This window comes from Pseudomyrmex gracilis, unplaced genomic scaffold (genome assembly GCF_002006095.1).
Source record: "Pseudomyrmex gracilis isolate BER0280 unplaced genomic scaffold, ASM200609v1 scaffold_169, whole genome shotgun sequence".
NCBI lineage: Eukaryota > Metazoa > Arthropoda > Insecta > Hymenoptera > Formicidae > Pseudomyrmex > Pseudomyrmex gracilis.
Window position 1 is genome coordinate 1 of NW_018020753.1, and position 15,461 is coordinate 15,461.

Genomic DNA, 15,461 nt, shown 5'->3' on the forward strand with positions numbered 1-15,461 from the left:
TTGTCTAAGTGTAGCCTCAGACTTTTCTTTTGTTCAATATAAGCTTCTCTCCTCACTACACCCTTTCTCCATTTCCTATATGTTTTCTTTACCTCTCTTTTCCTCCTTGTGCAGCTCTTGTCCCACCAGTCCTTGTGACCTATCTTCCTTTTCTTTATTTTATAAACTTTTTTTGTCATCGCTTCCTGTACTAAGTTCTTCAACTTATTCCATTTCCTATCTAAGCTTATCCTTTCCTGCTCCTCGTTCCACCCTATTTCCTCTGTTTTGGCTTTATATTTTTCTATTGCTTCTGGGTCCCAACATATCCTCTTTTTTTCAATTACCTTCTTCTCTTGCTTTTTCAGCTTCATTTTTCTTCTGCCGTCTCTTTCTTCTTCCTCTTCAGTTTCTTCCATTTCTTCCATCTTCATACACACCGGCATATGGTCCGAGTCCACTCTCTCCTCAACCTTGAATTCTGTAACCTTATCTACTATAAGCTCATTTACAAACACGTAGTCAATTACTGTACTACCCCTTGCTCCTACATAGGTAAACTCTCCATCCCAATCCCCATTAGTCCTACCATTTAGTACATTCAAACCGTTTTCTATCATACTATCTATGAATTTCCTACCTCCGTTACCTATCATTTTGTCCTTACTTTTCCTCTCCACTCCTCCTTCTCCTTCATCTCCTCCTAAATTTCCTATTCTAATATTAAAATCACCTCCAACAATTAATCTTTCCTTTTCAGATTCTTTCATTACCTTTGTGATTGTTTCTCCAACCTCTTTACCACTGTTTCCGTTGTTATACATTATTATAATATTCAGGTTCTCATTTACCTCTTTCGTTCTCATATGTATTATATTATCATATCCTGTTTCCATCCTTTCCCACTCCTTTCCTCTCCAATCTTTTCTTATTCCAACGACTATGCCTCCTATCGCTCTACCTTTCCCTTTTTTCTTCATTGCATGGCTGCTCACCCACTGGTGTGAGTCTGGTAATCTGTTCTTTATGTTCTCCCAACCTTTTTCTGTTAGCCATGTCTCACATAATCCTATGTAGTCGTACTCCTTTATAAAATTCCAAAACTCTACGTCCTGACTTCCTAATCCTGCAACATTCCAAAATAACATTCTTTTTTGTATACCTTTCCTCTTGTTCATTTTCTCCTCCTTCTCCTCTTCTTGGCCTCTCTTTAGTTTTCCTCTCCTGTGCTTTCCGCGCCTCTTTCTCCTCCCTCCACTGCTCTCTTTTCTTTTCCAACCTCTGTACTTGTCCTTTCTTCTTCTTCCTCCATTTCCTTTTCAATTTCTCTCCATAGCTTCCAAGTACCTCCTATCCTAACCTTACCTAAACCTATTTTTATTTCTTCACCTTTTCCTCTCCTTTCCTTGGCCCATCTGGATATTCTTTCCTGTATCTTTCTCTCCTCCCATGTTAAATCGTTCTCTATAAATATATTTTCACCTTTTAACTTATTCTTGTTTCTCATCACCTCTTTCTTTTCTTCTTCACTGTCCAGCCCTACAATTATTACTTGATTGCTCACTCTTCCCCACCCCACCATACTGTCCAATCCTAACTTCGTTTTTAGGAAAAATCTTGCCCACCTCTTTGGATCTTCCTTTATTTGTTTTAACTCCTTTGCGTCTTTAATTCCTTTTATTACTATATTGTTCCTTCTCTCATCTTTTTCCTTGTGCGAGATCCAGTTTCTTAGTTTTCCCACCTCTCTTACACTTAGCCTACCAACGCTTACCCCTGACGTGACAGATCCTGCGTAGCTACTACCTCCTACTTTACTTCTCCAGTCTATTTCTTCTTTCCTCACTGATCTGTGGCTATCATCCTCTTCCACCTTTTCTTTTACGTCTCTAATTTCCTTTTCTATCTCACTAAATTTTTCTTCTATCACTCTCATTCTTATTTCCCAATTCATTTCTTTTCTTTTCCATTCCTCCATTATTTCATTCTGCCTTTTTCTTTCCTTTTTCCATTCCTCTATTATTTCCATCTGTCTATTTCTTTCTTTTTTCCACTCGTTTATTTCACTTGTTAGCCTATCCGTTAAATCAGCTTTTATCTTTTCTAAACTCTCCACTTCCTTTGTACTTTTACCCTTATCTTTTTCCGCCGTTTCGCTTTCGAAAACCACACTTTTCTTTTCCTTCTCTGTATTTCCTTTGAATTCCAACATCTTTTGATTTTCCTCCTTCCTACTCTTCCCTAACCTACTCACTCTGCTTGTTTCTGTACCTCTTCCCGCCATAACCTCACCTTTTCGGCAACCTTTTCTCCTTGCTTTATCTCCCTTCCTATCTCACCACCTATCCTACCTTTATTTCCTGAGCTTACTCTACTACCTATTCGTCTAACTCTCGCCTTCTTACCTTATTTTCTGCTCTAACTACTTGCTAAACTTATATCTAATTACGTACTACAACGAACCCACGTACGCACACAATCACTCCTCCTAACCAAGTCCAGCGCAAGAAATAAAATCTTATTAAACTCGTTTTAACTGTAACAAGTAAACAAAAAATTAAATATATGACTATTAATGCGAATAAAAACTATTTTAAACAATTATGACTTAAGGTTCGTTGAAATTAAAAATACCAAGAAATATATAAGGCCTTACGAGCCGTTTCCAGGATGTTGAGCGGAAACTGTACGTGTATATATATATATATATATACACACATGTAACGAATTCAACTTGTAAATTTTCAAAAATTATTTTATCTTGCTTTGTGTTCTTTTCTGTTTTTTTGCTAAAAAAAAATTGTTTTTCTTTACGCGTTCCGTTACATTTTGCAACAATACACGTATTTTTGCTGCGGCCCGGAATAGTATGATATTCTTATATTTGTGATCATTTTGTATGTGTGTATGTGTGTGTAAAAACAATTATGTACATAAATTTAAACCTTTGAAAAACAATTTACATTATAGTCGACAATGTAGCGTTAGCAATTGGTTGTATACGTGCAGTTTCTACAATATATTATGCGTTAAGTCCGCGTTTCCTCTGGTCTTTGAAAAGCGCACTTGAACAGTGTAGCAGGCGCGTATTGTTCGAATCATGTATTATGTACAAAGAATCTTCAAATCTTCAGTAACTTCGGACTTATTTGCCATTGTGATGCGCATAAAATATAATCCATCACAAAAGGAAGATTTTTCTTGTCTCTCTTTCGTTTATTCTTTTTTCTTCGTTTTGACTCTGATGACAGATTGGAAGAAACTCGTCTCGTCGATCTTAACGCGCATTGGATGCGAACCGCGTTCCTTGCTCGCCCGTAAAACTTCATTTTCATACTTGAAATATAAGCGCGCACGTGAAGGTGAAAGAAAAAAAAGTAATAAAAAAAAAACACCAAGAGATCACATTCACCGATACGTGAGCCGACGATGTCGTAACGACATAAATTTTTCCTATATGAACAGAAGGCGGCAGCGACCTGTGTGTGATAATAATATTGACTTCCCGTATCACATTTACAACAAAGTGACAAATTAATGATGTAGACACTTAACGCGCAGGTAATACAAGCCACACGGGAAAGGAGTCAGGATAACGTTCGTAAATAAGCGAAAACATACAACGTTCGTATTGATGATGTAACGCGTGTTTACTTGCACCGTCACACGATTGCCATTCGGACGCAAAGTCGCAGTTGCCGTGAAGTTTCTTAAGGACTTGCTTATCCGATCCGCCTGCATTGAAATGTGAACAATTTTTTTCGAAAGAAGTTATAATTTCTCTCGACCATAAACGAAAGTTGAGACGAAACGCGCATATTTCTAAGCGTTTTTGCGACTGTGTGATTGACGCCCCGGCTATTAAACTGTCATTCAAGAAGCCGAGGATTGTGCAAACTCACTCGCACCTATTCCAATCGCGACTTTTACCAGTTCATTGCGTTCGTGAATGTTTTTCAATCACTTTTTACGTTAATCGGATTTACTATAAAACATATATTCTTATCAGAGTAATCGTGTTGCGCGCTATTTATGAAGTATGGAGTATCTACTGAAAGAATCTAATGTGTTAGTAATTAACAACCAGCGATGCAATGTTTTTCGCGCAGAATGTAAATGCGATTTCTTTGTTAGAAAAAAAGATTGTGTAACGCCGCGAATAAAGAACGATCATAGATTTAAAGCGCATCAAGAGAAAGGTTATCGCGACTGGTTTTATATTCTCCGTTTCTCTTCAGACTCCGTTGATTCTTGGAAGTCTAAATCGTCCACGTGTTTTCTGACATATAAAACGACGATGTCTAGACCCTCCCTGAGGTATTATCGTCCGATGGCAGTTCATGTACGTGCGCGATTCGCCGAAGTTGTGATTATCGGCTTTTTTTTTTTTTTTAACGTGAACGAAACGGAGATTTATGTGGTTCTCTCATAGATTTGTTTGACATAAAATATCTGATAACCATAAAATGCGTGCGCGCGCGCGCTTGTGTGTGTGTGTTTGCACAATAAGATGTGCAAAATTCAATTTTGAATTTTTTACTTTTCAGTATTTGATTTTGCGCGCGTCTCGTCGAAATTGTGATTATCTGTCCTTCAACGTGTAACGGAGGGGAAAAAAAAAATTGGTTATACGTACTTGTGATCTATTATTTAACGTAGAATTGCGCGGCGGATTTCACAACTCATTTTTTAAATATATCAATTTTTCGAGAAAAGGAAGGTGTTTGCCTACGTGCACGTCCGATTATCGGTTTTTACATGAATAAAAATGACTGGTTATACATTACGATTTTATCGTCGATTGTTTAATGTAGTAGACGATGAATTTCTGGAAACATTAAATTTGCATAGCCAACACAATTCGAATGATGTAACTGTGTAATTTTTTTTTTTTTTTTTTTTTTTTTTTATTCCTTTCGTTTCATTTATCTTCGTTTAAAACTTTGCCTGTTACGTATCTCGCCGAAATTATCGTTCACTTTCTCTTTTGCGCGAACGAAATTTACGCTACGTGGCGATCTTATTCAATATTAATTACACACGTTTTATAATACATGTATATTAAATGTATCTCATACAGATATATCTATATGATTTGAAATCGGATTTAAATTTTAATTCGGTTATAAGAATAGGCCGGAAACTTTCTCGTTTATAATCGAAATATTACTTTCCACTTGGACGCGTCATATCTGATGATGCCAAGCTCTGGCGTCCTCTTTCCGTCGGCGGAAACATGAGCGGATGCAAGTCCGCGAAAAAAAGGTCTGGCCTGAATTTGCGATTAAATAATTATGCATATAAAGGCGAAATGCACGCAAGATATCTGTACAATAATGGTATCGCGTATGCGTGACATACTTACTTCGTCTCCCTTGACGTTTGTATAAAAACATACAAACGTCAATATATGGCGTGTTCCAAAAAGGCCGGGTAAGTGATTCACGTTCTGAAAAGCTATGTTTCATACACCCGTTCTCTCTTTTCGGTTTCGATCGCGACGATGACGTTTGGCCGATTGCTATCAGCAAACGGCAATTGAGAACGTCCAATTAGTCGTTTTCGGACGCGCGCGCGCGCGCGCGCGACAGATTAATTTATTATTTAATCGTCCGTCGCGTTCGTACGCGCGATTAATATGACAACAGCGTTTTGTTTGTTTCTCAGCAAATGACATTAGTGAATGAATGTCGTGACAATATTTTTCTAAGACCGATTCATCTTTTATCGTGTGTGTTGACTATTTTGGGAACACTTGCAATGACGTAAACACGCACGAATGACAAAATATCTTATGTGTACTTTGTAACAAACATCCGCGATCGACAGTATCTTAAATTATCTGACCTATAGATAATCTGTTAGTTTGAAAAAAAAATGATGATATCATCCGCTTACGCCGAGGAACACTCTATAAAAGGTATTTTTATCGCGTATAGAATCGAAATTCTTGCAAACTCTTTCAAATTGGAACCACGTATTAAGCAAACGGTTTTGTGAGCGCCCGTGAAATTTCTTTAAACGTTCGATTGTCCCAAAGCTGAAATAATTTCAATTACTTAAGTGACACTTGTTACACGTGTTACATAAACTCATGTTGTGCATAAACATGTTATGTATAAACTTGTTGAAAAAAGTACATTTTAAACTCTAGCTGCCGTTCTTGTGATATTGATAAAAAACTAAAATAAAAACTTAAAATACGATAGATTATTAACATACAAATACAAAAAAAAAACCATTCAGAATTATTGATTGTCTAGTTGTCAAAATAAAGCTGCGAAAAAATTGCAATATTTCTTGACGAGGCGTGTTTGGGCAGATAACAGCACCAACAAAGTGCACAACGTACTTGAGTTTTGACACATCATTTTTTTGTAATTTTCTCGCCTCCGTACTCGAAATTGCTCTTGAGACTTTTTTTTTTTTTTAAATACTTGTATCGAAATTGAGAAGTCATTTTAGTTCTGTTTGACAGCTGAGCAAACTGACAGACACGTGCGACGTTTCCCGATTGCAAAACGTGGACAACCGTTACGAAACCGCTAAAAGTTTATCACATCGGCAAAAAGAAAAAATAAAATTGTTTTTTTTTTTTTGAAATAATAAACTACTTATTTATTTCTGCAGTGATATGCTGATAAAATAGAGTCTAAAATATCTTCATACGACACGTGACCCGAGTTCTGAGAGTACTTTTCCGTAGCAAGATTAAATTTTTGAATAAGACTGTCACGCGATAAATACCTTAAATTCCACTGTGAGCTTCGTTCTAACGCTGAGTTCTCCCGAAGGTATGCACGTGCTATCTATCTCTGAGGTCGGCAAAGTGCTAGTTCTTGTAGCGACGCAGTTTTGAAATTTCCGCACATCTGGCGCATAGAGTCGTGTAAGGGAAAATTCTTTTCAATGCGTCGTATAGGCATATGTTTCTTGCAAGTTTTCCAGCTGCTATATTTGTAACGTGCGAAAAAAGCGATTCAACTAGATATGAGTTTTCTATAATCTTCTCAAATAATACACAGGGTGTCTGAAAAATTTTGACATGATCGAAGTATGAAGATAGATTGGATCGAACCATCGCTTTCCACGCGCTCATTGGCTCACATTCATTAATTAATCACTTAATAAATATTGCGAAGTTTGCAAAATGATAAATCATTTTTCTGTTTAGATTGACTCAATCTAGTGAACCAGTCTTCACACTGGGCTGTGTCAAAGACTCCTTTTCCAGACTCCTTGTATATATCTATTCAAAGTATAAAAATGATAATTAATACATTAATATAAAAACATCAATGCGTAATTTAATTAATTTAATTTATTCTATTAAGAATAATTTATAGAAGCGATTAAAAAAGACATTCTTACATTGTAGATTAGATATGTAATAATACGCTTTGGAGAACCAATAAGAAAATTTTGATATTTTTCCGTAAATAAACCACTCTGAAAATTACGATAAATCGATTCATGGGCAAAAGAGTGAATTTCTATATTTGAATCGCTAATTTTACTATGTACACGGCAAGAACCGTTTGATTCACACGTAGGTAAAGAGATGGCTGCTACGCGCCATCTGCTCTGTTTTCAAGTTTCTGGCCAAAAGTCGATCTAATTCGGTGAGACCGTCCTCAGAGTTAGCTGAGACCGTTGCGGGACGCGCGGGTAAAACGAAGCAGGAAGAAGGGAGAAGAAACGAAGGAAAACCGAGAGAAAACAGAATACGTGAGACGAAAGAGAGAGAGAGAGAGAGAGAGAAAGAACGGAACGAACATTTCGCATCGTGAGAACAAGGGAGCCGATGGCATTCCTACGACGCGCGGACGGTTTGCTTTCAATCTCCTCTTCGTCGTCTGAAGAGTTGCGCCTCTCTCTCTTCTCTCTCCCTCGGTTCCCCGTAGTTTTAGCAAAAAGAAAAAAACACCGCAAATTGAGCTGTAAATTACTGTTATATTTATCTTCTCTGTTTATCTTCGTATCAACGATAAAAGCGGCAATTAATATCGAAATATTTGAGAGAACTGCGATTTGCATTCGAGTTGTATCTCGTTTTTTTTTTTTTTTTTTTCGAAGAAAGAAAATAGCAGCGCGGAAAAAGAGAAAGACGCGCTGAAAAGCGAGACAAAGCCGGATAATCTGGTCGCTCACTATAAAAAAGAATTGGGTTCGAATCTTTTCTTTTTACGAATTACGGGTTTAAATTCATTGACACACAAGCGGGATTATTTTATCGGATTTCATTAGCCGCTCGATTTTCAATCGCTGATTCTCGATCGCTGTTTGTTCGAATTTCAATAATAGAGATTTTTACAATACAATATATACAATTCAGAGCTGCGAACACATTATATCATATAATCGGAGAGGTTGATCGAATCTCTAGTTATTAATATTATTCATTTTACCGCTTTGTGCCTTTGTTAATTAAATTTGAAATCCGAAGAATTCAATTTCTACGACAGAATGTTTTAAAAAGGTCTTTGTGTTTCAAAAACATTTTTATTTGAATTGATATAAAATTAGTTACATTACCAATTAAATCGTATTGAATATAGAGAAACAGATGACTTTGAGACCAGCCGTAAAGTTCACATCTTCTGTATCGCATCACGTTTCGAGCTCGACTGCAAAAGAAAGGAACGAAGAGAAGAGAACGGGTGCGGGGAGAACAGCCCGCGGTATCGAGGTAGGAGGGGTGGATGAGTTGATGTAATTAAAGCGTGTCAGCTCGAATATTAAGTGGCGTGCCTCTTTAGAGCGAATAGAGACGGAAGTCGTCCAGTGACATTATTTAATGATTTCCGTTTATTCTCTAACAGACAGAAACTTGAGTAAAATACACGAGCACAGCTTTTAGTTTGATATCAAAGCGATATCACGCAAGATTATTCGTTGCTCGTTGTGTTAATTTCTCTGTGTCTGAATAGAACTATTATTACATATAATTAATTAGCATATTACACAGAATTAATTAGCGTAGATTCGAAACTATTTTTTCTCTAGATCTCAGATCGATACGGATATTTTCTTTAGAGAAAAAATTCGAACGTCGGATATTTTTAACCGAAACGAAAAATTTTTTCCGATAGCAAGAAATAATTTTGGAGTGTTCAAACAAATTCTCGAGTAATCGACTTGAAAGTTATTTTCACATCTTGTTGATCGTTTCTTACACGTCGGTGCTGAGTTCGATCAACCGTACGACGAACAAAAAAGAGTTGTGCAACGTGTTTGTAAAACAGATTGTATTTTTAGCAGAGAGCCAATAACACACATACACACACGAAATCTTCGTTAAATTTATGCAATGATTAGTAAATAATGTAAAAACAAAAACGATTGAATAATGTATCCAATAAATTATAATCAAGTTTATATATACGCGTTATACACACGTGAGTCAATATATAGCGCAGATGTTTAGTTAATTTGTATTATACAATGCAATACATATCCCAACTTAACTTCTCGCTCATATTGCTGCACAGTTTCTAACTTGGCAATTTAACCACGGAATTACGTAACTTTAAACTGAAGGGCGGCACCTCGAAATTAGAAGCGAGTGGGGTGTCGCGTGCTCGCATGACGTTGCGAGACCCGAAACGCCGCAGCTTGCGGAAATTTCAATCGCAATGCAAAAGCGCCCCGAGGCAAAAGAGCGTGCGCGCGACGGTTGACAAAAAAAAAAAAAAAGAAAAAAAAGAAAAATAAGAGAAAGAAAGAAAAAAAGAATGGAAGAAAAATCGTTCAGACAACATGACTTCCGGCAGTAATCGAGAAAAGAAGAATTCACGTTAGACTCTTCGGCTCCTCTTACAGTAAAAAATATTTCAAGATTTTGCTCGAAAGTAAGAGGGACGGAGATATTTGCTACGTGAAAAAAATGCGAAAAAGCACATTTTTTCGGAGAGTTTCTACAGCGACTCAGAGAGATTTCTTGCTAAAATAGTTTTTGCGAATCTTCATCTGTTCTGATTCGATCCTTCTTTTCAATATATATATTTTTCTAATTTAACATCTGACAATTTTCTTGGTAATTTTTTTTCTCTATTATCACATATATAAACACTAGAAATGTAATAGAAAAACTTGTTTACAGGTTTGGTAAACAGATTTGCATCAATTTGTGTTTCAACTTCAATAATATTCGATGGTTGAAGAAACTTGAACAAAGATATTTGAATAATTCAGGGAAGTAAAAATGTACTGCATGTGTTGATAAGATGAGCAACGCATTCCCATGCACGACTATCGCTGTCGTTGGCAAGATAATGAGTTTGTCATCGTCGTCCTCGTGGCGTCACTGAGAAGCGTCTTGTTGAGTCTAAACGGAGGAGCGCAAAACGCTTCGTTATTTTTAGAGCATCGAGCTATCCGCCAGCATTTTGCCACGCGGTGGCAACGATTCCTCATGCTTGGCCATACACAATAGCACCAAGCAAGTTCTGTGCCATTGCGGCGACGGCTGCGCTTCGTGCGGCGCCAAGTCGATGGCTTCCGGCTTTGTTGAAATTTAACGAGTTACAGGCACGAGAAAATGAAGAGCACATAACGCTTTATTCGTCTATTTATACAAGCCCCAATATTACAAGTCCAGATTGTATTTTCTTGTTCTTACGTTAAAAACACCGCGTTAAAAGTGTCATGAGGTTTTAAACATTTACAGACACTCAAAAGACTCACCTCTAACAAGAAACATCACATTTTTATCTTTTTTTTTTTTTCATCTTTTATAAGCAGCGCGATGTCCGTCGGCCTTTTTGAGGAATCATCAGCGACGTAGTACGAAAACCTTGGCCGAATTATCGATCACACGCGAACACAACCGCGCATATCTATGTGTAAGAAGTCTATGAGAGAGAGAGAAAGAAAGAGAAGCGGATAAGAATCGTTTTATATTTCGCACGATTCGATGCACTTTCATCTCTTCTCCTAGAGTGAGAAGAGGAGAGACGAAGATGGAAGAGAGAGAAAGAGTTTCCAATGAATATGAAATTTCGCAAAGAAGTTTATACTTCGAATACACCATTTTTCATTACTGGCCGGTTTAATGACGTTGCTCTCATGAGACGCATGAAATAAGGTTGAATAAATTTTCACGCGGTTCTTTGTTGGCCGTTGCATTGCTTATTCCCTCCCGACCATATTGAACCGACTATAAACTGCGCGGTCGCTTGCCTTTCGTGCCGCATCATCATCTCCGCAGCCGGTTTAGTCGAGGACTCGCAACAAAATGCTGTTCGCGCAGAATGATCAGCTTAACTGGAAGGATAGCAACGTGAAATAAGTGTTTGAATGTGAAAATTTTTCACAAGTGTTTTATTTATCCGGTATTGATTGTATTCTAAAAAAAAAAGTCATATACACACACGTACATGGTTTATCTCCTTAAAAACTTCATCGTATTGATTTATGTATAACATCGATCCTCTCATTAACTTAATATGAGAATTAATTGAAAAAAAATTTAAATTTATTAATATAATAAAGTTATAATTTTATACAGATTCTCTCGAAAGTTCTCGATTTAACTCTCGAGACTCTCTGTACGTGTAGGCGATGTCGGTGCACACCGATTGCATCGTTTTATTTCGCTCGTCAATTAATCTTGTTATACATTCCATTTTATACATCGCGACGGTCATCAGTGATATCGACTTTTATAACGAGTATCCTTGTCGACTTGTTTAAAATTTCGCAGCCGGTTTGCCGAGAATGCAACACATAGCAACAGTAAACCGCGTCACAGTAATTCAAAGATTCTTGCTTTGATGCTTATATAGTCTTTCTTCCAAGTTCGCTTCGAGCCGCAATTTCGTTTTCCATTCACTGTTGCTAGACATGTTCGATTTTTCGATTAGATTGTCGATTGAAGAAGAGGAGCAAAAAGATCGTTCCCCGCTCGATTATACGCGGACGTGTATGAATACGACGCGACGAAGTGCGCGTACTTACTATAATACATTTACAAATTCAATTCGGTCGGTACACTTAGCTGAGCAAACTCGTCGAACTACGGGAAATAAACGCCATCGAAAAGAAGTAGAAGACATCGACGACAACGACGGTCTGCGACATTTGCTTTTCTCAAACCCGGAAAGTGACGCGAGTCTTCAAGTATTTACCGTCTTCTTTTTCAGTGTTGCCTTCGAGTGGGCTCACTTCACTACCGAAGATAACGCCTTTTCTCGCGATATTCCTGGAGATCGGAGAAACATTGTCTCTCGCTATTTTGAGTAACGCGCCGGTTTCTCTTCGCCGAGAAAATACCAGGTAGTATATATAGTAACAATCGGTCGCGTCGCGCCGCCGTCCATTATGTATCGTGTCCCAATCGAGTTGGTCATCGAAGAGACCGGAGCTGCGAGTCTCGAGGAATGCAACAAAGCAACATTGATACGTGGAAAGATGTGCGAGCACGTACACATCCGGCCGTCTCGGGCCGTGTGTCAGGCCCGTGTGTATGAGAACGCGTTCAAGTGCCTCGGCCTTTGGGTGAATGGCTAGGCAACCTTGAGAGGAGTGCTCGGAATGTGCCATCCCCTGCAAGCTTCTTCTTGAGTAGCTGCTCTACCTGCTCTAGAAGCGAACGATCTCTGGATGGTCTTTTTTGTATCGCGCGTTAACAGCCGCGCGCAGCCTTGCAACACATATCGCCACCTTGCAATTCTGTTGCGCGCTTCCTGTCCCTTTCTCTTTCTCCTCCGCTCCTTTACCTACCTACCTGTTCTTGCTGTCTTCTCTCTCTTTCTCATATATTCTTACTGGCGCGCGTGCGCCAGTAATTCGTACCTACAATTCCGCAATTCCTGCCGCGGCGAAATCCGATCGACGGTGTTTCACGGAAGACGGATTTCTAAGATATTCGCTGATTCCGAAAGTTCGCACACGAAAAATCCGTCCGAATGTTTGGTGAAAAATGTAAAATCGGTATCAAATACAGTATATGGTTCACGGTTCGCTGCGCTCGACGATCAAATTTCCCTTCCTTCCTTTTCCCCTCTCCTGTGCGGTTCAGAGACTAAATATCTCTTTGCTTGCATAATTAATTATGCGGTTCAACGCTCGCTTTATCCTTGCGAAGAGGAAGAAGAATCGACGGGTCGCGTGTCACGGAGCAACCTTGATGAGTACGGGCGCACCACCGGTCCGGGAGGACACTCGATTGCACCCGGCAATATCATCCACGCTTGAATATTTCGCTGCATTAATTGCTGCTATTTAAAGAAGATCGCCGCACACGCGTCAATTTCTGAAATACCAATTATGACGGCAATTGCCCGTAATTGCTAGTTGAACGCAACGACGAAGACAGTTACAATTGCTATCTTTTTCTTCATTAAACGTAATTTTGCACGCGAATCTATAGCCTAATTAAAAAGAAACGGAGTTACGTAAACGAATTATTCCGCAGATATCGCATAAAATGCAAAAACACGTGGCGGTTTTTTTTTTTTTTTTTTTGGACGTCTTATTATGTTCTTATATGGTTGTAAAATGATTCTCTCTCTTTCTCTCTCTTTCTCCTTCCGCAAACCGAATTGTCTCTTTTTCCTTTTCTTCGTTTTTGATTAACTCGCAATCATCATTCCGCAATTATCGAAGAAAATGCGTGAATGTAGCGCGATCTTGTCGTTATTTTCGCCGCGATTTCGACGCGTTGTCGAAATCATACGCGCGGATTAATTGGCGCGGTTACACGTTAAACCGTACACGTTTTTACCCTATTTCTAGATTCGTTATGAATGAAAGCCTCGTTTTTCCGCGGCTTAATCTCGCATCGCTTCGCTTGGCTCGTCGACGTCGGTCTGTGAGTTGCGTGGCGCCACCGATTTCGACGTATAATCGCATCCCGTGACTATCTACACGCGGTGATGCACAAAACAACTCTTTTATACATATGTATAAAAAAAAAAAAAAGAGAAATTATATACACAATAAATAATTCCGGAACAAACGAGATGTGTGCACGTAAATATGATATATTGTATGTCAATCTCCTCTTCTTGTTCTAATGCAAATGACAAATAAGAAAATAAATCTTGCTGACGCGTTTTACCAATTGACGACGCTTGAACGAAATTTATTTGACGAAGACAAATGTCGTCGGTGTTAACTACTTGTACGTCTGTCAACGGGCGCGCATTGTAGCGCATTCAAGCGCATTTGCTGATTCTGCATTTTGCCAAGGCGCCTTGCCAAAAAACGCTCGTCAAAATGTGCGAACGTGGCTTCATTACTTTGACAATCTGTGCACCGCACACTGTATCTTTTGAGTATTCGTTACAATATATAAATATTTATTTCTCAAGGAGAGAGATAAACAGAGAATGATATCATTCATTGCCGTCAAATGTAAAGTAATTTATGAACGTACACAATTTCGTCTCCTTCGTACACACATACACGCGCGCGCGCGCGCGCCCCACACATGTATGCACGCGCGAAAGCGATTGCTATATTCCCGCGAATAAACCGCGATGACGTAGATTCTATATCAGGAAAGTATTCCCCTCTGTCATCGATGAAATCAAAGCGAGAAACGATCGCGAAAGAACTGGTCGCGATATTATCGTGGGAAAGAAGAACAATAAAGAATACGGTATAGCGCAAAAATAACGCGTGGTTTGTTTGCCTCGATAACGAGGTTTGTTTCGTCACAAATCGAGAAATAACGCGATTAATATATACGTGCAAAGTACGTGCGAGAATTTATGGAAATAATGACGTCGCACGTTTTTTCTCGTAAGCGGCAACCGAGAAGAGCGCGACGGATTATTTCTGGTGTCTTTTATAATAATGTTGTTCTGATCGGGCAACCTCGTCGGTTCCGTTAAGTTGATTCTAACGGCAATACTATGATTAGCAAAACCGGAGAAACGCGTACACGTTCCTCTTAATGCATCGACTTGTACGTTGACACAGCTGCCACGTGTTGACGTGACACACGTGGCAAGTCGTATAACGCATCTGTTCTCTGTTGAAAATCATGCTTTATAATTAGCAGATAATGTGTGTGTGTATGTGTATTCACATAGTAAGTATTGGGTCATTAAGTATAAAAAAAAATATATATATATATAAGGTTGATTGGAAAGTTCGTATTTTAGTACGAAAAGACTTAATAATCAACCCAATATATTTGTAAATATATGATAAATACTTGAAAAAAAAAAAAATTATATTTAGTCTCATACTTAATGACCCGATGATAATAAGAGAAAAAGAGATAAACAAACAGAATGTGAAAATTACGTTCTACAATTACTTTGAAAGAAGAACAACATTGAAATAAAATGTGGAATTATAGTATTATTAAGTTAAATTAATTGTTATAATTAGCGATAAACTCTCTTAACCGCTATAACAAAGCCAGCGTGCAATTACGACTTGACTTATTAAATATAATTTTTGTAATTGGCGCGTATTGCTCTGAATTATTAATTCATTCAGTCATAGTATCTATCGTTTGTTCTCTC

General features: G+C 38.2%; 1 protein-coding gene across 1 annotated transcript; it reads right to left on the reverse strand.

Annotated features, from left to right (window-relative positions):
- Positions 1–92: 92 nt before the first annotated feature.
- LOC109857707 lies at positions 93–2,191 on the reverse strand (the record flags this gene model as incomplete). The annotated part of the gene is made up of 2 exons (XM_020434297.1): positions 1,267–2,191; positions 93–1,105 (listed from the first exon to the last, which is right to left on the reverse strand). Coding segments are annotated over exons 1-2 (1,938 nt in total), but the record flags the coding sequence as incomplete, so codon positions are not given.
- Between the last annotated feature and the right edge of the window lie 13,270 nt (positions 2,192–15,461).